General features: G+C 30.8%; 1 protein-coding gene across 1 annotated transcript in view; it reads left to right on the top strand.

Moving 5' to 3' along the window:
• Positions 1-5,792: 5,792 nt before the first annotated feature.
• Positions 5,793-21,812, top strand: part of LOC145191340 (uncharacterized) — a 49,623-nt gene continuing 33,603 nt past the window's right edge. The window contains exons 1-23 of the mRNA XM_090067759.1: positions 5,793-5,984; positions 7,811-7,916; positions 8,008-8,095; positions 8,526-9,226; positions 9,427-9,551; positions 9,665-9,793; positions 10,017-10,391; positions 10,588-10,759; positions 11,850-12,113; positions 12,190-12,318; positions 12,409-12,593; positions 12,908-13,021; positions 13,102-13,926; positions 14,087-14,571; positions 14,721-14,874; positions 14,953-15,394; positions 15,659-16,290; positions 16,524-16,671; positions 18,541-18,764; positions 18,884-19,777; positions 19,960-20,546; positions 20,748-20,991; positions 21,236-21,758. Coding sequence (XP_089923885.1) covers positions 5,924-5,984; positions 7,811-7,916; positions 8,008-8,095; positions 8,526-9,226; positions 9,427-9,551; positions 9,665-9,793; positions 10,017-10,391; positions 10,588-10,759; positions 11,850-12,113; positions 12,190-12,318; positions 12,409-12,593; positions 12,908-13,021; positions 13,102-13,926; positions 14,087-14,571; positions 14,721-14,874; positions 14,953-15,394; positions 15,659-16,290; positions 16,524-16,671; positions 18,541-18,764; positions 18,884-19,777; positions 19,960-20,546; positions 20,748-20,991; positions 21,236-21,758 — 7,607 coding nt within the window. The 5' untranslated portion in view covers positions 5,793-5,923. The remainder of the gene's footprint in view (positions 5,985-7,810; positions 7,917-8,007; positions 8,096-8,525; positions 9,227-9,426; positions 9,552-9,664; positions 9,794-10,016; positions 10,392-10,587; positions 10,760-11,849; positions 12,114-12,189; positions 12,319-12,408; positions 12,594-12,907; positions 13,022-13,101; positions 13,927-14,086; positions 14,572-14,720; positions 14,875-14,952; positions 15,395-15,658; positions 16,291-16,523; positions 16,672-18,540; positions 18,765-18,883; positions 19,778-19,959; positions 20,547-20,747; positions 20,992-21,235; positions 21,759-21,812) is intronic.

Below are 21,812 nucleotides of genomic sequence, written 5' to 3'. Positions count from 1 at the left end.
CTTGCTGTCTAATTTTCAATTATCTTTTAGCTTCACTAAAATCAAACTATTATTTTTCTATGTTTACAATTTTTAAATATTAAAAAGGAAATGTACTCCTTTTTTACAACTTCCTTATTAAAAAATCCTCGCCTATTGGTAGAGCCGAGCTCTACCAATAGGCGAGGCAAAATAGAGGCAAACTATTTCCTGCTACTCCAGGTAATATTTAGAGATCGTCTATATATTGTTACGCAATTTTTTGAGCATTTTTAACCTCTATCCCCCCTCAATCCCACCCCTCACTCCTCCAACCCCTTTGTAACAAGTTAAAACATTTTTACTGACCACCTCCCCCCCTTCCCAGAAAGAGATCACAAATTTTTAACCCCCTCCTCCCACCCTTTAACTAATTTCCGTTTAAGATACATACCTGATAATTTTAGTTCTACTTAAATAGCTTAATTTAATTTATTAGATGTTGTTAAGTTTTAATTTATTAAAAAACAATGAGTACATTTCTGCGTTAATTAAAGACATTATGTTTAATTAACTCTTTTATTCGACATTTGTCTATGGTGAGCTTAAGTGTTCATCCAGGGCATGAATGAGTATGGAAAGCTGGTCTTCAACATTCTTGTTCGAAATGAATTGAGTATTAATGAAATCTAATTCATCTTTATAAATCCAATCACTGAGCTTCCCCATTTATTTTTATTATTTTATCAAAATAAGTTTATCAAAATAATTTTGAAATAAATACTTTTAAGAATTTTATTTTAGCCTCTCCTTTCTTTGTAACACAACTTCAACTTAAGAGATCACTTTTCAGTCTCCTAGTGAATTTTAAAGATTAACAATGTACCTTTTGGTGCCCCAATTACCACTTACCTTTAGTTTCCACAAGCAAATTACTCTAATTGTCACATGCACAAAGTGAGACATGGTGGCAACAAAAAATTAAGTCAAAAAATCATTTAATCTCACTATATAGTTTAGATCTTCATAAAATAATTCAGATATCTGATTCCACAAAACGTGATTATCAGTATTCCACATAGGTCACGTCTTTGTTTACAAACAGTGTGCAACAGTTAGTAGATTGGGTTATAAAAAAACTCTAACAATAAGATAAACAAAAGCGCACTTCAACTGGCCAGACTATGTATTTTATGACTACGTTTAAATTAGACATTTTAGTATAGTAAACATTATGGTTTTGGATATAAATATATAACATGGTATATATCTATATTCAAAACCATGGTATTTATTTATTTAGCACAAAGAATAAAGAGAACCTTATGAACCACTCCGTTCTCTCTGAACAATCCATAACAAAAATATAAACCACATACCCATTGGCTTGTGACGTAATATATAAATGACCCTTATCCATTTTGAATGGAAAAGTTAAGAATATAAGATTATTATAATACACCAATTTCAAAATAATCCAGTTTGGTAAATACAATTGTTTTTTTTTGTTTTGTTTATGACCATCAAAAGCTCAATAGCCATTGACTAATTCTATCAAACCAAGTTAGGTTAATTTTCATCTCAATACAGGACTTTCAAACATTTAAGATAAGTTCCCTTATTTTAAAGTTTAAAAGTCCATCTATTTTGAATAAATCAGCAGGCACCTAACTGGAAAGATATACTCTGAATTACATGATCAAAATTCAGGATCAAGAAATAACTCTGTTTATCAACTTGTTATTGTTCGGGCAAAATTAAGAAACTGGCCAAAAGCTGAACATTCAGACGCAATGCCAGTATTTTGTTAAACAAAACAAGTTGAGTTGATACTCAACTTTATTGATGTATATTATATGTTGATGTAAGTTGATGCATTGAGTATTTTGTTAGGATGGTCATCCTACTATTGTTTAACAAAATACTATTATCATAATAACATAAATTATCATAATAACATAAAACTAGAAAGTTTTGCTGAGAAGAAATCACGACAATCAGAAAAATAAAAAGTGTGGACTTTTGAAAGCGTTTGTGAAGAACTTTTGAATAATTTTTTAGCTTTAATCTTTCACACTGTTATAAAAACACATGTGTTTGTGTAGTTAATAAACCAAACGCATTTTAAAGCCGAATTGATTTTCTTACCTTTTACTCAATGAAATCACCTTGCAGATCAGTGACTGCTTCGACACGGTCTCAGAACTTGGTACAACTATTGATGATTGTTTCCTTTGACAAGGTCTTTAATTCTTTCTTAATCCTGATGACTAACTCTTTCTTGGTATTGCATGGAGACTTCTTGGTCTATCTTTCAATATTGTTCCACGCAAAAAAGTCTATAGGATTTAAGTCCGGTGAGTTTGAAAAAAAATATTACGATCAACAGTAACAGGAATTCAGAAGTTCTGGCACAATTCTGACATAATTCTGACACAATCAGACTGTTGCTTGTAAGTTGATCTCTCAGCTAAGGCTTTGTAATTACCTTCAGACACTTTAAGCTCTTTTCTCAACCTCTAAACCCAACTTTTGTCCAGTTTAAAGCACTTATACACCTATATACTTTTCATGTCCGGCGTGTTTTTCATGTCTGGCGTGAGTTGCTAACACACTTTTTCTTTTCCACAGTTATGATAATGAAAATTCATTTTTTAAAGAAAATTTCACAAACAAAATTTTAGATAAATTTTGTCATGCAGGCTGCAAGCAGTGCGTTTGAATTAGATTGTTAAATACGGCACGCTACCTGTTTGATGAAAATACCTTTAAACGTCTCTAAATCGTTAAATGTCTCGCATTTTATAAAAAGTCAAAAAGTACCACATTTTTTGCTTTGTTTGTTTAGCTAATATCAACATTAATGCAACTTGTGAACTGCGGAGTCTCAGAAATGGTTAATTAGGGCTAAATGTGTTTTCATTAAAATCATCAAAGACGAGTATCTCTCTAAGAAAAAGTAAAATGATTTTGATTTTGCGTAGTTTGTTTTTCGATTTTTTACTATTAATAACGATTAAAATAAAATTTTTTATAAAAGTTATTTAAATCTCTACTTTTCTGAAGTTTATTATAATAGAATTTTTTAGGCGTTTAAAACAGTCAGGTCTTCGGTAAGACATGTTTATTCGTATGCTAAATTGTTATTTAAATTTGTCCTAATCGAATTAAATCGGCTTTAATGGAATAGAAATTCTGCGAATGTCTCGAAATAAAATATCATAAGGTTTACGAGGAACCGTAATTTTTTTCTGAAATCCTGTAACTTTGTATGTCTAAATATAAAAATTATTTTAAATTAGTGTTATTTTAAGCAACTTACACAGAAAATTTATTTTAACTGTTATTAATCGTAAAAAATCGAAAAACCAAACTTCAGTGCTTACCATATATGACGTTTTCCATTTATTATACGACAGGATATTAACTTGAAAAAGCAAGATCTAGTGCATCTCGACCTTTCACCGTCTAAACTAGTGTTGTTAGGACTTTGAAATTATTCGACTGTCGACTATATCAATTAATGTATTTTGTAAAGTTAACCAAAATCGACTAATACATTTTTAAAATCGACTAAGTCGATTAAAAGACGATCCAGTCGAAGTATTTGAATAAAATTTTTTACTGTAATTATATAGGGTAGGACGGGGCTAGTTGAACATTGGGGCAAGTTGGGCAACTAAAATATCTTAAAAACTACGCATCAAATGACAAAACAGCTAATGGAGGAAAGATAGGTATGTATAACGGTAATACAATGCGCATCAAACGGTTGTTGGACCGCGGTCAAGTGAGATGCACGGGTACTTTTTCGATTTTGAACCAAAAAAGAAAAAAAAATTTTTTTGCTATTTTTCTCTTAGATTCTTAAAAAAGCATTTATCTGCCAACACTTAAGTGTTGATATTTTACCCATTTATTTGACTTTCGATTACACTTAGCCATTTTTCCCTAAGTATTATAGCTCTTTTTATAACCTAACTTTTGTGCCACGCAGTCTATTCGGGGTAAGTTGAGCAGGTGTGAAAAAAATTAATTAATAAAATTAATTAATAAAACAGCATTATCGGATACGGAGAAACAATTTTCGCTGGATAAACATTTTAGGGTCCATAAACACTTTTAAATTAATCATTATTGAATACTCTTAACAATTTAAAATAATATCTGAAATCCATTTTTTTTTTAAAAAGTATGTAAATGTGATTTAAAAATATAAAATTTTTGCTTCTTTTAATAATATTTTTACTTAAATATTACTTAGTCAATAAAAAATATAATTCAAAAGTTCAGAAACAAAAATTTTAACTTACTACTTTTATCTTTAACTTGCTCCACGCTGCTGCTCAACTTACCCCTGCTGGGGTAGGTTGCCCCGCAAGAGTAGGTTGAGCAGCTCGGTAAACTTTAGAGAATATTTTCTCAAATAAATCTAAAAAACGCTTTTTTTTCTTAAGCAATTTTTAGCAGATAAAATTATCTTTCTAACGGTGAAAAAATGATGCAAATCCGACGCACCGTTCAAGAGATCTATTAGATTTAGCAAAAATTGCTCAACAAGCCCCGCCCTACCCTACTTTAATGTTACTTGACAATTTACTTTTTAGATGCTATGAAACAAATAAACCTTTCCGAGAGTAAACAAAAAAAACTAGGTGGTATGTAATACTGTTATAATAACAGATGCTGTTGTTATATCAAGAGCATTTTCTTTGTTCATCTTTAATTCATCTAATCTATTAAATGAATTAAAGTCAAAATCACAAAGTAAGTAAAAAAAAAAAACGCAGATTTTGCATCATTTTTTAAGACAATTAAAGCAAAAAATTAACAAAAATTTAACTTTTAAAAAAAAATTGGCTTAGATAGGTGGTGGTGGTGGGGGGGGGGGAGGGGGGGGGGGAAGATGGGTTGGCTAAATTTTTCTTAGGGTGGCAGATTTATAAAATTTTTTCGCATCCTTAGTACTATAACACATTACTTAGCATTTTGATTTTAAAAGCATCAACTGGCTACTATAATCAGAAAAAGGAAGCATATTAATGAAGTGGTGGTGCATACAGTAAGCTGAGAGTTAAGTTTATGTTATCAACATATTGGTAAAAATTTATTGTTGTATTTACATGGCCTGATACTTCAGTTTTCGGAACGCATAGCTAATAGAACAACGTTTTCAATTTCAGCTTCGCGTTTACAAATCTAAATAATCTTTATATATTATAAATAATCTGTCTGCCGTTGTTTCTGTCGTTATTTTTATCACTTTTTTTAGAATGAGTTTCAAGAGTCATTTTTCATAAAAAAAAGTAAAACTAAGCTAGAAATGCAGAATTTTTAAAACAACTTTAAAATTGACAAATTTTTGCTATTTATGATTATGCACAACTCTATGCTCATATTACATTTACATTTGATGTTTTATAAACAATGTCGTTTTAGGTTATGTAGATAGTTAAGTAAGCGATTGTTTATAAAATATAGGTAACACTTAGGTGTTTTGGACTTTGTTAGTTGTTTACTTTGACACATAAAAGCGTACTTTTGAGTGGCAAAAGAAATCTTTTTATTTCAGTGTAAAGTGTTCAAACACTTTAAATCATTCATTTTAGACATTTTCATGAAAATTGACGAAAAACAGGATTATTTACAAAATTTTTAATTTTGAAATTTTTGCCACTCAAAGATAGAAACAAAAAAAAAGAAAAAGAAATTAAAAAAAATTAAAAAAATAAAATAAAATAAAAATGAAAATAAGTAAAAGATAGATACACGTGCACTTTATTTACCATTTCTTTAACGAATCTTCCTAGCGATAGTGGAATGTCTCAAGTATTTGCCCTTCAAATTTCTCTCATAATTTTAGAACACAGTGGTTTAAAAAAAGCATATTGAAATTCCTTTTAAAATAATTTCTTTATTTAAATTCTATCACAACATTATTACATCTAAATTGTATTTTTAACGAATGGAATGGGAAAGGTCTTATATATTTTTAACGATAATGTTTCATTGTAAAGTGCTTGCAGGTAAAATATCTATGCTTTCGTTTCTTTTGTTTGAGGCACTTACTACTTTGTATTTACTATTTGTAGCTTAACTATTTGTAGCTTAATAAACTTTTTTTTTTTTAAGTAGTTGTAATCTGCAGCTGATTGAAACTTATTCCTGTTGATAAAGAAAACATTTCGAAATGTGGCTTTAAGTTTATTTATTTATTCAAGTGCTTGTGGATAAACGATACTTTTTGTTTATCCGTCTGGTGCGTTTGAAAGATTAATATATATATATATATATATATATATATATATATATATATATATATATATATATATATAACATATAAAATAAAAATAGCTTTTTATACCAGAAACCTTCGTAAGAGGGTACTTAACGTCCTAAAATTCCATAGCGATTGAATGAATGATGCACAAACAGACACACTGTATATGTATGTATGTATGTATGTATGTATGTATGTATGTATGTATGTATGTATGTATGTATGTATGTATGTATGTATGTATGTATGTATGTATGTATGTATGTATGTATGTATGTATGTATGTATGTATGTATGTATGTATGTATGTATGTATGTATGTATGTATGTATGTATGTATGTATGTATGTATGTATGTATGTATGTATGTATGTATGTATGTATGTATGTATGTATGTATGTATGTATGTATGTATGTATGTATGTATGTATGTATGTATGTATGTATGTATGTATGTATGTATGTATGTATGTATGTATGTATGTATGTATGTATGTATGTATGTATGTATGTATGTATGTATGTATGTATGTATGTATGTATGTATGTATGTATGTATGTATGTATGTATGTATGTATGTATGTATGTATGTATGTATGTATGTATGTATGTATGTATGTATGTATGTATGTATGTATGTATGTATGTATGTATGTATGTATGTATGTCCGTTACCGTTACTAAATTTTTTTAATCGGCTCGAGATCAATGATCTCGAGCCGATTAAAAAAATTTAGTAACAGTACATCGTCGTATCTCTTAGTTGCTCCGTTTGTTTTTTTTAAATCTTTACAAAAATGGCTCACAGATAGAAAAAGTGGGTTTTCCTGGGTAATATTGCAACATCCAGCATCATGCTAAGAAATTCATCCCCAAATTCCAGCAGACCCGCTAGCTTTCTGAATCTTTGGTTCAAAAAACTTTGTAATACGCCTCATCTTTTAGCCGTTTGTCAATTATGGCTAAACACTTTGAAATTCTACTCGTCACTAAAATTAATTTTTGAGTAGTCTTTCACAGATCCATTTGACTAAAGTGGTTTTCTAAATACTGCATATGATCCTATTTTTCGTTTTTTTAACTCTTGTTAATGTCTCAGTGCATACACTAACACCTAATAACTTCTTGTCGAACAACTCGGCTAAACTATATTACTAAGTCTGGAGTTAACTCCTAATCATAAATGTATTAATAGTTGACGTCTCGGTAGCTCAAATTCTGGGACCTGCCAGAACTCGGTAAATCACTTACAGAGTTTGTGACTCGAATCTCTGTTGTTCTCATGCATTAATACACCGACTTTTTTGCGATCTCCCTGTCATTTGTTTTTAATGAAACAATAATTTACTACTTTACTACTTTATTATGTCTGATTTATACACTTAATTAAATCCGTTTTTACAGTTTTAATCCACTACTTCCCTTAACAAGATTTTCCAAATTGAATAATTAAAGTTTCAGTTGTGTCATTAAAATACTACTCAATGATAATTTGTAAAACAAAATTAAAAAATTTACTATAATTTGCAAAAAATATCCAGTTTAAACACATGCTTTGTAATTTTTATAGACTCCTGCAACAGTACGAAATATGATACAATAGGTTGTCCTAGCAGGCAGTTTTTAAAGAATATAGAAGGCATTTGGAAGTGTGTGAATTGTCAACCTGGATACTAGTAAATTGAATTTTTAATATAAATCAGATTATGAAAAGTTTGCTTTTAATTGGCTTAAACTTAATAGGGGCATTTTAAATTATCATTTTAGTTGCATTGGTGGAGTCAATGGGGCAAAACTATGCCCTGATGGTACTTATAATACAGATGAAGCAAGTTTTGAGTTAGCAGCATGTAAGGTAGGAGTTAAATAAGAGTTAATCAGTTCTCATTATCATATGCTTTTTTTTTTTTTAATATTAAATATTTCATTTAATATGCCTTGTACTTAATAAAATTTATAGGTTGTATGGTATCCATTCAAACACACAAAAAAGTCTTAAACTGAATTTTTTATAGTTTTTTCATATCTAAGCTAGAAAAATGTTAAAAGTAGCAAAATATAACAAAATGTATTTTTTTATGTTACTAATGTTGGAATTTGAAATGAACATACTGTGTATAGATTAATAAAGTTTTTTTGGTTGGCCATCATGGATTACAACTCTTGATGTAATTTTAAAACTTTTTTATAACTGTATCCTGTACTTGTTTTGCTTGGATCCTATAAATACAACTCAATACTGCTTCTTTTCAGTATTATCAGTGTTGTTTTTATCTTTATTCTAGGCTTGTCCTGCTGGATCATATTGTCCAACTAAAGATCAAGTTATTCCTTGCCCATATGGTTCATACACTAACGAAACAAAAAGCTTATCATGTTTAGTATGTCCTCAAGGTTTTAGTTGCACTATTTCTTCTCATAAACCTCAAAAATGTAAAAGAGGTTATTATAGTCCAGAGGGAAATGCTGTCTGCTCTGAGTGCCCAGCCGGTTACCAATGTCAAGACAGTGGTTTGCCTATTATTTGTAAGCCTGGTGAATACTCACCAGCTGGATCTGAAGTTTGTTACTTGTGTCCAGTAGGACATAAATGTGAATTAGCTGGTATGGAACTGCCAACATCATGTCCTGATGGGTATTATACTTATTCTACTGGGCAAACTACATGTTTCATTTGTGAAGCTGGTCATAGTTGTTTGCATCAAAATTCTTCTGTGATTTGTCCTGCAGGAACATACAGTAGACAAGGTGACAGTATGTGTTTCCCTTGCCCTTTGGGAACAACTAGTGTGGCTGGATCTAAATCATGTCAAAAATGTGCATCTGGAGAATTTTGTGTACAACCCTCTGATTCTAAGAGTGAATGTCCTTTTGGTCATTATTCAAGTAGCAATGGTTCTTGTTTGCTGTGTCCTTTTGGTTCAAGGATAATATTAAATGGCTCAGCATGTATACCTTGTGATCCTGGTTACTACTGCCCAACAAGGTTTTAATGTTATAATTTTATTAAAAATTTTTTTTGCTTTTTATTTATTTCAATACTTTAATTATTGCCATCAAAGTATTTAGTACTAATTTTCTATAACAATCAGTCCATCATTTTGAAATGCAGATCTTCAATATGCTGACTTGTTTGATGTTCATTTTTAACTAACACTAAGTAATAAAAAGCATTTAAAATTTCAGCTATTCAATGTTACGATGTCCTGTTGGAATGTATTCACTTGGAAAAGCTCACTTGAATTGTACAGGTTGCCCTGTAGGTTTTGAATGTAAGATTTCTAATGCAGCTCCTGTGGCATGTTTTGGAGGTTTGTTGACATTATATTTTGTTCTTTCAATAATGGCATTAGTTACAGAAATGATCTAGTTTTTTTTATTTAATTATATTAGCTTAATGCTTTCATTAACTTATTCTTTTTAGCTACCTATTCATTGGGGTTCTCTGTATCATGCCATAAATGTTTGGCTGGTTACCAATGCCCTAATCATTCATCTATTGAGCAATGCCCATTTGATTCAATGAAAGGATATACATATAGCACAGATGATAGTAGGGATTTCTTTTGCATGTCTCTTTTTTTAAATGATGTTTGATGATAATTTTTAAGACATTTAATTTTATGGAAATATTTTCAGAGGAAGTTTCAGCTGTTAATTTAAAAGCTGACAAAAAATTTAACTAAATAATGTTGAATGATCATGAAAAAGTGATAAATAAAATCTTTAGATTAAGTTAAAGTTTACATTGTAAAACCAACTATTGTCTTATCTAGTGCTTTACTGTCTACCTTGCCCATCCAAATTAACTGGTCAAGTGTGTAAATCAAGAGATCAAAATCCCACTGTGTGCAAGTTAGGTGAAACTGTAGTTTCAAATGGAACTGATTGTGTAACATGTTTGTCGGGTTACAAATGTCCTTCTCCAGGCGAGAAAATGACAAAATGCCCTTCAGGAATGTGGTCTTTACCTGGTTCTATAGATTGTCTACAATGTCCATTAGGGTTTTATTGTCTTGATAATGATACAACACCTATTCCTTGTCCTACAGGAACTTATCGCTCAATATTTTCTGAACAATCATGTTTGTTTTGTCCTGGTGGCTTCTCCTGCGAGGATCCAAGTGTTTCCCCTATTCCTTGTAGTTTTGGTATTTACTTATTTTTTTGTTATTGCAAATACTTAGACCATCAATAAAATGTTATTCTTTTACCTATTAATGATTTTTTATATTCTTGCCCTAAATTAAAAAAAACTAAATAAAATTGTTGTTTAAAATTTTGAAAAACTGTTTAAAGTCTTTTAATTTTAGTTGTCTCTACATTAGGAAAATTATTTTGTTTCAGGATATTTAAGCGATTTTGGCTCTTCTATATGCATTACTTGTCCAGCTGGTTATTCATGCCCCGATAAAACAAACACATCAAATAATATTCAATGTGAAAATGGCACATACTCTGTTGCTGGGGAACTAAGTTGCTATTCATGTGAAGTTGGGAAACATTGTCCTGATTCTTTGTACGTGTTTTTGTGTTTGCAAGTTTTAAACATTTTAATAAAAGGAATGATTAAGTTAAGACTGCTTTTTTAAACAAAATATTTTATTGGCTGAGATATTTTGGAAATATTGAAAACTTTTTATTTTACATAACAACCTTTTTGCAATTTTTTTATTATTGAATACAATCAAAGTATTATTTCTCTTTTGATATTACCTATTAATTGAACCACTTTTTGACACCTTCATAATTGTGGAAGTGCTATCCATGTACTAGTAATCTAAAAGTGGCAATCTGATGAAGCAATATCTGGTGAATATGTTGTGTGGGATAACATATCCCAACTAAGTGTTTACACTGTTTCATGAGATGCGAGTTGTTTTACAAAAGGAACACTTTTCTATTGAGCCATTCTGGTCATTGTGTAGCATTCACCAGGATTAGTTTGACCAGGTTTCAACAGTTTCTATAAGCAATCAGTTGTTTTCAGCAACAGTTTTCTTCAAATTAAGCAGTATGAATAAATTTGCTAGGAAATCATATTTTTCTGGTAAAAACACAGTTTTCATAGAGTGAAAAAATTATGTTTACAGTTTTAACTTATAACACATATTAAATAAAAAAGATTTTTCACTGTTTTTTTTATATAAAATCTTTGTCAGTCAAAACTGCTATCATTATGTGTAAATAGAGCTATTATTTGGTGAATAGTCATTACCTACTTATATATCAATTAAATATATAACCTTTGCCAGAAAATACCATTAATTTGTTAATTTTACATTTTTGTTTTAAATGCTAAGAAAGTTATGAAATTTTATTAGTGTTTTTATTTTTGTTCCACATTAAAACCGCTTAAGATTTAGGAAAATTATTAATAAGCAGACATTTCTTTCAATCTTTTCTTTAAAAAAAAAAAAGCTAAGTTTTAAGTTATAATCAACATGCTTTTACAAGTTTTTAGGGTAATAACAGTTCAGGTTCTGTAAAGGGATAATGACAGAAGTTCTACAATGAAACAAGAACAAAAAATTTTAAGTTAGATTAAGAAGATCTTTTTGTTATCTTTGTCAACTATTGTACTTTTTATAATTTAAATTCATTTCCAGTTCTTATAGTGCTATCAGCTGTCCTTTGGGAAAATACCCCTCGTCATCTAGTTGTTTAGACTGCCCTGCTGGTAGCTATTGTGACAATAATTTAAACCCAGTACCTTGTGCAGATGGATACTATGCAGAAAGTGGGTCTATACAATGTAATATCTGTCCAGCTGGTTTTGAATGTCAAAATAAATCTAGTTTGCCAAAGTTGTGTCCTGATGGGACTTATTCAACAGGTGCTCAAATGAAATGCACATCATGTCCAGCTGGAATGTAAGTTGCTGTGTTTTAATTATTTTGTTTATCTTTTGATGTTTTTTATTCTGGTGGTAAAAATATTTATACTTAGGTACTGCCCATCAAAAGATCGTGCTGAGGTACATGACTGTGAAAAAGGTACTTGGTCTTTTCAAAACTCTACTGCATGTAACCCTTGTCCTGCTGGCTTCAAATGTCCATCTACTCAAACTAATACTCAGTAAGTATAAAAAGGTTAAAAAAATAAATTCTTTTGACTTAAAAAGTAACATTTTTTAAAATCTAATATTGATCTGTTTCCTTTTGCTAGGATTGCTTGCCAACCTGGTGAATATTCTCTTGGTAAGTCAGAGACCTGTTTACCTTGTGATCCAGGTGCATATTGTGAGAATACAGGATCTGCTCCAGTCCAGTGCTCCCTAGGGTATTACTCTTTAGGAAATTCAACAAGTTGTACAAAATGTGAAGCAGGCTATCAGTGTTCTGACCCTACTGGTAGGTAATATGGTTAAGATCTTACAGGCAAATCTTTTTTAGTCATAACATAAAGTTTTAAAGCTTAATTTCTCTTATACTCTTTTTAATGTTTTTTTAGTTAAATTAATTCTTTTTTTATATATTTGTTTTAATTGAGATTTTTGAATTCCATTTTTAGTGTAATTTAATAATCCAGTTATCATTTTGATTATTATCACAATTAAAAATGAGCAATGAATATCTATTCTTATTTATTTTATCCTTAATATTGAATTTTATCCTTAAAATTGAAATAGTTCAGCAAATATTTACATGGGTTGTAATTATTTTAGAACCTAACATATGTCCTGTGGGCACATACTCCTTAGGTGGAGCAGTCGTTTGCTCTGTTTGTGATCCAGGGTATATTTGTGCAGCTGGTTCTGTTAGTGCTTCACCTCCTAATGGTAAGAATTTAAGTAGTGTTTGATGTCTTTACCACTTTTGACGCTCTTAAATATTCTTTAATAGTCTTTTAATGTTATAGGTTCATGTGCTGCTGGTGGTTATTGCGATGGTAAAACATTTTACTTATGCCCTGGTGGAACATACAACAATAAAAATGTTTCACAAAATTCGTCAGCATGTATAAATTGCCCACCTGGTTATTACTGTACTGGACCAGGATTAATTTTCTATGACAAGTTTCTGTGTAGACCAGGATATTATTGTCCTGAAGGTACACAGTATTGGGATCAGTATCCATGCCCATCTGGTACTTACAACAATCAGACAAAACAAAATTCAACTCTTGCATGTAAAGTCTGTGAATTAGGTTATTATTGCCCAAAAGGAACTGGTAGTTTGGTTGGAAAAGAATGTCCGGCTGGCTATTTTTGTCCTAGAGAAACAGGGTCTGCAAAATCTTATCCTTGTCCTGTTGGAACATATTCAGGTGTACTTGGAATTAGTAATGTAAACCAATGTATTGACTGTCCTGTAGGCCATTTTTGCCCAGATGGAAGTAAAGGAAAACCAACAGTTAGCCCAATCCCTTGCCCACCTGGTACTTATAATCCTAAAAAAAGGGTTGGCAATAAGCTAGACTGCATGCTTTGTGATTCTGGCAAATCTTGCCCTATAGGTGGATTAAATGTAGCCTCTGAACAATGTAGTGTTGGTCACTATTGTCCAAATGGAACAATAGTTAGTTATCAATACCCATGTCCTCCTGGTACATATACCAATTCTGCTAGTCTTAAGTTACCAGATGAATGTCTTCCATGTCCACCTTCATTCTTTTGTACTTGGGGAACTGGTTTTCCTTTAAAACCATGGAAACCATGTCTTCAAGGTCACTTTTGTCCATCAGGTAAAGACACCATAGAAATTTCTGAAATATTAAGATTGATTTTTTTAAATCTTATTATTTATTTATAAAATCACCATACTTTTTATTATTTCCAACTTTAAAATTGTAAATACAAACAAAATTTTAAAGAGTTTTTTAATGATTTTCACTACAAATTTAGGTACTTCATCACCTAAAAAGTATCCTTGTCCTCCCGGAACATTTACTAATAGTTCATCTTTGTATGATGAGAGTCAATGTACAGACTGTCCATTGAAATATTACTGCCAAGGAGGTGAAGCAGGTACATCAGGATTGTGTCCACCAGGCTTTTACTGTAAAATAAAAACAAAATTTGCAAACGAATTTGCATGTCCTAATGGAACTTATAATCCTGAATTTGGAAAATCTAGTGTTAATGGCTGTAAACCTTGTCCTTTGGGTCATTTTTGTGAGAAAGGAACTGTTCAACCTTATGAATGTCCTATAGGTACTTACATGCCATATGGTTATAACAAAACTTCTATGTTGCAAATAGGAAATTCTGCTGGATTTCAAAATGAATGTCTGACCTGTCCAGGTGGATTTTTTTGTTTAAATGCTACAGTTACTCCCAAAAAATGTGGTTTTGGTAAATATTCAAAATCAGGGCAGTCTATTTGTCAAGTTAGTAATTTTAGTTATTTTAAATGACAATTTTAGCAATTTTATATTTTGCAATTATTTCTTTATAAATCATGCAAACATAAAGTTGTTTAATGTGTAAATGAGTTTTTTTTTCTCTCATTGATAGATAAGGCTCTACATTACTTTAGATTTGTCCAAAAGGTTATTATTGTGAAAATGAAGCTACTTCTGAGTTTGAAATGTACAATAAAATGAGATGTCCAGCTGGAAAATATTGTTTTAGCGGACTTGAAAAAAAAATTGATGCAAAAAATTGTTCTCCTGGTTATTACTGTGAAGAAGGTGCTAAACAAGTTGCAACTTTTAAAAGTTTTTTACTTTTTAATTATTTTTTTTTAAAACATTTTTTTTTCTCATTAGCTACAACTGAAGAGGTTCCTTGCCCAGTGGGTACATTTAATCCTTCTGGATCTGGTAGTTCATTACATTCTTGTTTGCCTTGTAGTCCTGGCTTCTACTGTGAAGAAAAAACTGTTGTTCCCATAAAGAAATGTGATGCAGGGTTTTATTGTCCCACAAACATTACCGATGGGGAGAAATTAATAGGTTCCTATGGTCCTCAACAAGAACCATGCCCAACTGGAACATATACTAGTATTACAGGAACTATGGCTAGGGAAGATTGTCAAAAATGTCCTTTAGGATTTTTCTGCCCTCAAGGTAGTGATATTCCCAAAGTTTGCCCTAAAGGTTATTATTGTCCTGAGAGCTCAGGAGCTCCTTTTCCTTGTCCAATTGGAACATACAACAGTAGAGAAATGTTGCACTATAGAGAAGATTGCACACCCTGCTCACCTGGATGGTACATAAGCTAAAAATCTCTTGTTTTTATTAAATATATGTTGGTTTTCATATTGTTTAAAAATTTAGGATGAAGAATTTTTATTTGACAAAAAATCTGTAACGATTTCTAACTATGAGAACATTTTTGTGTTTTTAAAATATGAAAGTAAAAACTTTAAAGTATATTGATTAATACTTTGGATCAAGTGCCAAGTCTTTTTAATGTTATTAAAACTTTACACTTATAAGTATTTTGAATATATTTTATCTATTTAATTCAAAGGTACTGTGATGCTCAAGGTTTACCAACACCCCGAGCTCCTTGTGATCCAGGTTATATTTGCATATCAGGTGCATATAGAAGTACACCAGTTGATGGAAAAACAGGTAGTCCATGTCCTGCAGGCGGATTTTGTACATCAGGCCAGTTTAAAAGTGAACCATGTCCTCCTGGAACATATTCAAATGCAGCAGGTGCAATAAATAATCAAGATTGTCAAACATGTGACCCAGGGTATTATTGTGAAAAATCTAGTAGTCCATCACCTGAAGGACCTTGCAATCCAGGATATTATTGTTCCAAAGGAGCTGTTTCACCAAATGAAACTGAATCTTCTCCTGGCCACTATTCACCTCAAGGATCTTCCGATCATAAACCATGTGATGTAGGGACATATCAACCCTACAGAGTTCAAAGTAGATGTTTCCCCTGTACACCAGGACATTTTTGCAACCAAACTCGAATGAGTACTACAAACCCATGCCCTGTTGGTTACTATTGTCCAGAAGGAAGTGAAGTTCCTCAATTCTGTCCCGCAGGTACTTTTAATAGTTTTATGAGGAAATCATCATTATCAGATTGTTTACCATGTCCACCAGGCAAATTCTGTGAAGCTGCATCAAGTTCTATTTCAGGTATGATATTAACTTTATATGTGTGTGTATATATATATATATATATATATATATATATATATATATATATATATATATATATATATATATATATATATATATATATTATATATATATATATATATATTTAAGCCCAGTTGTTAATTTTAGGTGAAATATTGATTTGTTTAGTCAGCATAACTGGCTAAAAGTGATTAAAGAAATAATATTTACTTTATTATTTTAAATTATAGGTGATTGTAAGGAGGGGTTCTTTTGTATAAAAGAAGCAGCTTTTGCTACTCCTATTGAGGGTGTAAGTTGGGGACGTTTATGTAGAGCAGGTTTTTATTGTCCTCAAGGAACTACTATAGAAATACCTTGCCCTGAAGGAACATATAGGTATTTTTGTATTTATTTAGAACAATATATAATTAGTTTAGACCTTTTTTAATTTGATTTGATTTTCTAACTTTACCTACTACCTTTTTTTGTTATAATTTTTGATTAGTTGTTAGTTCATTTTATTTTGTCTTATAAAATTATAACTCAAAAAGTATTAAAAAAAAAATTCTTTAAACAAGCACATTTTTGTAATTCTATCTGCCAACAAGTTTCATATTTTTAATGTTTTTTATTAAAATTTTATAAAAGTTATTAAATAAATTTTTTTTAAAAATTAGTTTCTTGAAAAGTTAAAAAAAGTTAAATAAATCAAAACCAAATTGTTACTAATGACAACCTGTATAAATAGTTGAGAATTTTATAGTTTAATGTAAAACATTTGTTTATTGTCTAAACAATGTCTTATCAGCAAGTTTACTATGTCACTTATTGCCTAAACAATGTCTCATAAGCAAGTTTACCATGTCACTTAGAAAATCAGATTCTTTAGCATTCTTTATTCTTTATCATACAATCCAAATGTGATTCTCAATTTATAAAGAAACAGAGCTCCAAATTCAATCTCAGTTGAGTTTTTGTTTTAATTTGTCCCAGAGGGCCCAAAGATTTGTTACCTGTACTATGTACTGTTTTGTTACTTGAAAAAGCCTTAGAGAGCACCTAGATGAGGATTTTAATGAGTTTAATAATGACTCACATGTACGAGTCTTTAGAGTAAAAACTAAAAAAGTATCAAATCCACCACACAATGTTATCATAATTGCTCATGAATATTCATACAAGATAAGCTTATCATGAATATTCATACAAGATAAGCTTATCATGAATATTCATACAAGATAAGCTTATCATGAATATTCATACAAGATAAGCTTATCAGTAGAAATAACTGCTTTCCATAATCATTCAGTTAAAATACACCATTAAAAAATAATGATAATAATTTAAGATTAAGATAAAAACAAAGTTGGTTAAAACATTTAGAATATGTTTAGGTGGTCCATTTTGCAAAAAGTGTATGGAAATGAATATATGTATATATGAATATATGTATATATGAATATATGTATATATGAATATATGTATATATGAATATATGAATACATGTATATATGAATATATGAATATATGAATATATATGAATATATGTATATATGAATATATGAATATATGAATATATATGAATATATGTATATATGAATATATGTATATATGAATATATGAATATATATGAATTCATTTACATATTTGTGATCTACTTTTAGGTAATCTATTTTGCATTTTTATCTTTTTTAATTTTATCTTTTTTGTTATGCAATAAAAAGGATATAATCTAGCCAAATGCAAAATAGATTAAAATATTTTTAAAATGTAATAAAATAAAATGTAATAAAACGTGATAAAGGATAAAACAGAATGGATTGTTATAACAAAGAGTGAAATGAACCACTTTTTAAATATCTTTCCTGTTGTTTAATTTTCTTTAATTGGAATATGTTTTTACTATGAACAGTCTTTAACACTTAGATTCATGTGTTTGACCTTCATTTTATTTTCTCTGGCATTTTTCTCATTCCTTCTCAACCCTAGAGACCACTGTGGAGACTTGATTACTCCAAATACCCTAGAAATGCCCCAACTAATGCCCTTAAGCTTCATGAATGTTCTAAGAAAATTTTATAAGTCTGATTTGAGCTTTGTTTATTTTTCATAATATTTTTTTTTGTTTATTTTTCATTATAAGTAACAATTTTTAAGTTTAAATTTAATTTATATATTACATGTTTATGCATTTATGAAAAGTTATAGTTATTGTTTTTTTCTTTCATCAGTTTTTAAACAAGATCAGGTTGGATTATTTTTTAGGTCTGTTGGTGGTGGCAAATCTGAATCTGATTGCTTTCCATGTAATGGTGGTCAGTATTGTCAAGGTCTGAATAACACAAAGCCAACTGGCGATTGTGAACCAGGGTATTGGTGTCAAAAGGGTGCAAGTTCTTCTACTCCAAACAATTCGTCGATAGGTGGCCTTTGTCCAGCTGGAAAATACTGTAAAGGGAAAACTACCATCCCTGAACTTTGTAAAGATGGTAAAAACATTTTAGTAAAGTTTTTCATTTCAAATGTGTAGACTATTACTCAAAGTCTTTGTAAAATACTTGTTTGTTGCATTATTTAAAAAAATTTATTTCATCTATTTTTTTGAAAGGATTTTATGCAAAGGGTATTGGTGCAAAGTTTTGTTCTGTTTGTCCTGCGGGTTTTCAATGTATTGGAAGTCCTGTTTCACCCCAATCATGTCCAAAAGGTTATTATTGCTTAGAAGGTAACAGCTCCTTAACTGTTCAAGGGAGAAGTCAGGTTTGTCCTTTAGGAACATATGGGGCTTCTAAAAATCTTAAAAAACCAACAGAATGTTCACCCTGTCCCCCTGGAAAATATTGTGATGGAACTGTAATAGGGAATTATACTGGATTATGTAATGCTGGATTCTGGTGTAAATCAGGAGCTGTAAGTCCAAATCCAAGTGCTCAAGAATGTCCAGATGGAAATTGTCAATTTGGTCCATGTCCTAAAGGTGGCTATTTCTGCCCTCAAGGATCATCATCCTACCAACCCTGTCCTCCAGGTCATTTTGTTCCTAAAGATGATTATATGCTAAAGTCTGTTGATCAGTGTATTAAGTGTACTTCAGGTTATTATTGCAGTGCTGGAAATCAAACCATCCCAACTGGACCATGTTCTCCAGGATATTTTTGTTTGGAAGGTTCACATGTGAGTAAACCTAGAAATTCTTCGCATGGTGGAATATGCCCCTCAGGTACATTTTGTAAAGAAAGATCCAACAAAACAGAGCTCTGCAAGCCAGGAACTTACAATGATAAAGAAGGTATGTCAGAATGTAAAGGTTGTCCTCCAGGATTTTATTGCCCATTAGGAAGCATATCACCTTTGGATTGCCCAAAAGGTTACTGGTGTGAAGAAAATTCAACTTCAGCATTTGCTAATGCTTGTCCAAGTGGTACATTTAACAAACTGACACAAAGATATTTAAAGCAGCATTGCATTAATTGTACACCTGGATATTATTGTGATACTTCTGGTGACTTAAATTATTTGACTTTTAAGAAATTTTTTTACTCCTTTTCTTGTTCCTAATCATTTTCTTCTTAAAATCTAAAAATTCTATTTGTATCTTTGATTTGATTTTAATGCTTGCATTTTAAAATTACTTTATAAAGGTTTTAAACTTTAACAAATTTGTCTGAGCAATTTTATTTTTAGGGTCTATTAATGTTACTGGTGAGTGTGAGGCAGGATATTTCTGCTTATCAGGGTCTTTTTCTTCAAAACCTTTCATTGACATTCAAGGTGGTAAGTGTCCTATAGGTCATTATTGTCCTAAGGGCTCATCCACCCCTAAATTATGTGACAAAGGAAATTATTGTCCAGATAAAGGTCTTAAAGAGCCATCTGGAAATTGCTCTTCTGGGTATTATTGTTTACTTGGTGCTAAGACATCACAACCAAATGACAACATAACAGGAGGCATTTGTCCAAAAGGAGCCTACTGTCCTTCAGGTAGTCATACACCTATATTGTGTCCTCCAGGAACATATTCAAGTACAATGAAAAATAAAGTTGTATCAGAGTGCTTAAACTGTTCAGCAGGTTTTTACTGCAGAGGTTATGGGAATAGTTATCCGTCTGGTCCTTGCAATGCCGGATATTATTGTCCTGGTGGCCAAGAAATACCAAACCCAGCTTCCTTTATGTGTAGGATTGGGTTCTTTTGTGAAGAAGGCTCCAAAAACCAAACACCTTGTCCCTCAGGCTCTTATCAAGATGAAATAATGCAAGTAGGCTGCAAGGTGATTTTTTCAGAACTCTTACCATTTTTTCATTTCATAATTAAAGCTTGCACATTTGACAAAATACTTCTTACTAAATGTTTGTCTTTTGATTTAAAAACTATAATTTAAAATCTTAGAGCAAACCTTTTTACACTTAACTTCTTGTTTGTTTAAAAATTACCTGTTAAAAATTTGTGTAAAATTTTTTACGTTATTTAGACTTGTCCTGCTGGATACTTTTGCAATGCCATGAATGGCTCAATAAGTAATTTCCACAGTTTTATCTGTCCTAGAGGAATGTTTTGTCCTAATGGTACTAGATATAAAGATGAATTTAAATGTCCTCAGGGTACATATAGCAATTATACTGGATTAGAAAGAGCAGATCAATGCTCTCCTTGTCCTGGTGGATTTTATTGCAGCAATGAAGGGCAAATTGATTTCTCAACAAAGTGTGATGAAGGTAGTTTAGATTTATGTACAATAATTTTTAATTTTCCATTTAAAATCAAATTTTTGTTTTAAGTTTTTAACTAATTACATTTTTTTTTTTTTTTTTGTTTTGGCAATTAATCTTTTTCCTATAATATGCTACCAGTGATTTACTTTACTGCTAGCATACCATTAATGCCTAAAATCTGTAATGGTATAAACAAGGATCTGCAATGGTATAAGAAATGCACTTGAGTCTATTTCTTCTTTTCAAGGTTACTTTTGTCGCACTGGAGCTAAAGTTGCAAGACCTGAAAAAAGTGAATCACCTATATTGCCAAGCTGTCCGTGTTTATCATGTTCTTCATCATGCTCTTTTAACAATCCAAACTTTCCAAGTGCCGGTAGTTGTCCAAAAGGATATTTTTGCCCTCATGGAACAGATGAGCCCAAACCTTGTTTAATTGGAACTTTTAATAACAAAACACATGCAAAATCAATAAATGATTGTCAACCATGTCCAGAAGGCATGTATTGTAATATCATAAGCGCAAGTGAACCTACTGGCTTTTGCTGGCCTGGATTTTATTGCAAAGCAAATTCAACACTTCCAAATCAATTTGCATGTCCAGTAGGCATGTTTTGTGAATCAGGAGTTCATAGACCTATTGCTTGTCCCAGAGGAACATTCCGAAATATTACACATGGCACAAAGAAGTCAGATTGCTTTAACTGTACTGGGGGAAAATACTGTAAAGATGAAGGACTCATCAAACCAACTGGTGATTGCAATCCAGGGTGCAACTTTAATGTTCTTTAATTAAATAGTTTTTTTTTCTAACAAAAAAAAAT

The sequence above is a fragment of the Hydra viridissima genome, unplaced genomic scaffold, assembly GCF_058129835.1.
Source record: "Hydra viridissima isolate aposymbiotic clone 2 unplaced genomic scaffold, HvirCarnegie_v1 scaffold_11, whole genome shotgun sequence".
Taxonomy (NCBI): domain Eukaryota; kingdom Metazoa; phylum Cnidaria; class Hydrozoa; order Anthoathecata; family Hydridae; genus Hydra; species Hydra viridissima.
Note: the sequence above shows the minus strand (reverse complement) of the source record. Positions and strands in the feature narration are given on the sequence as shown.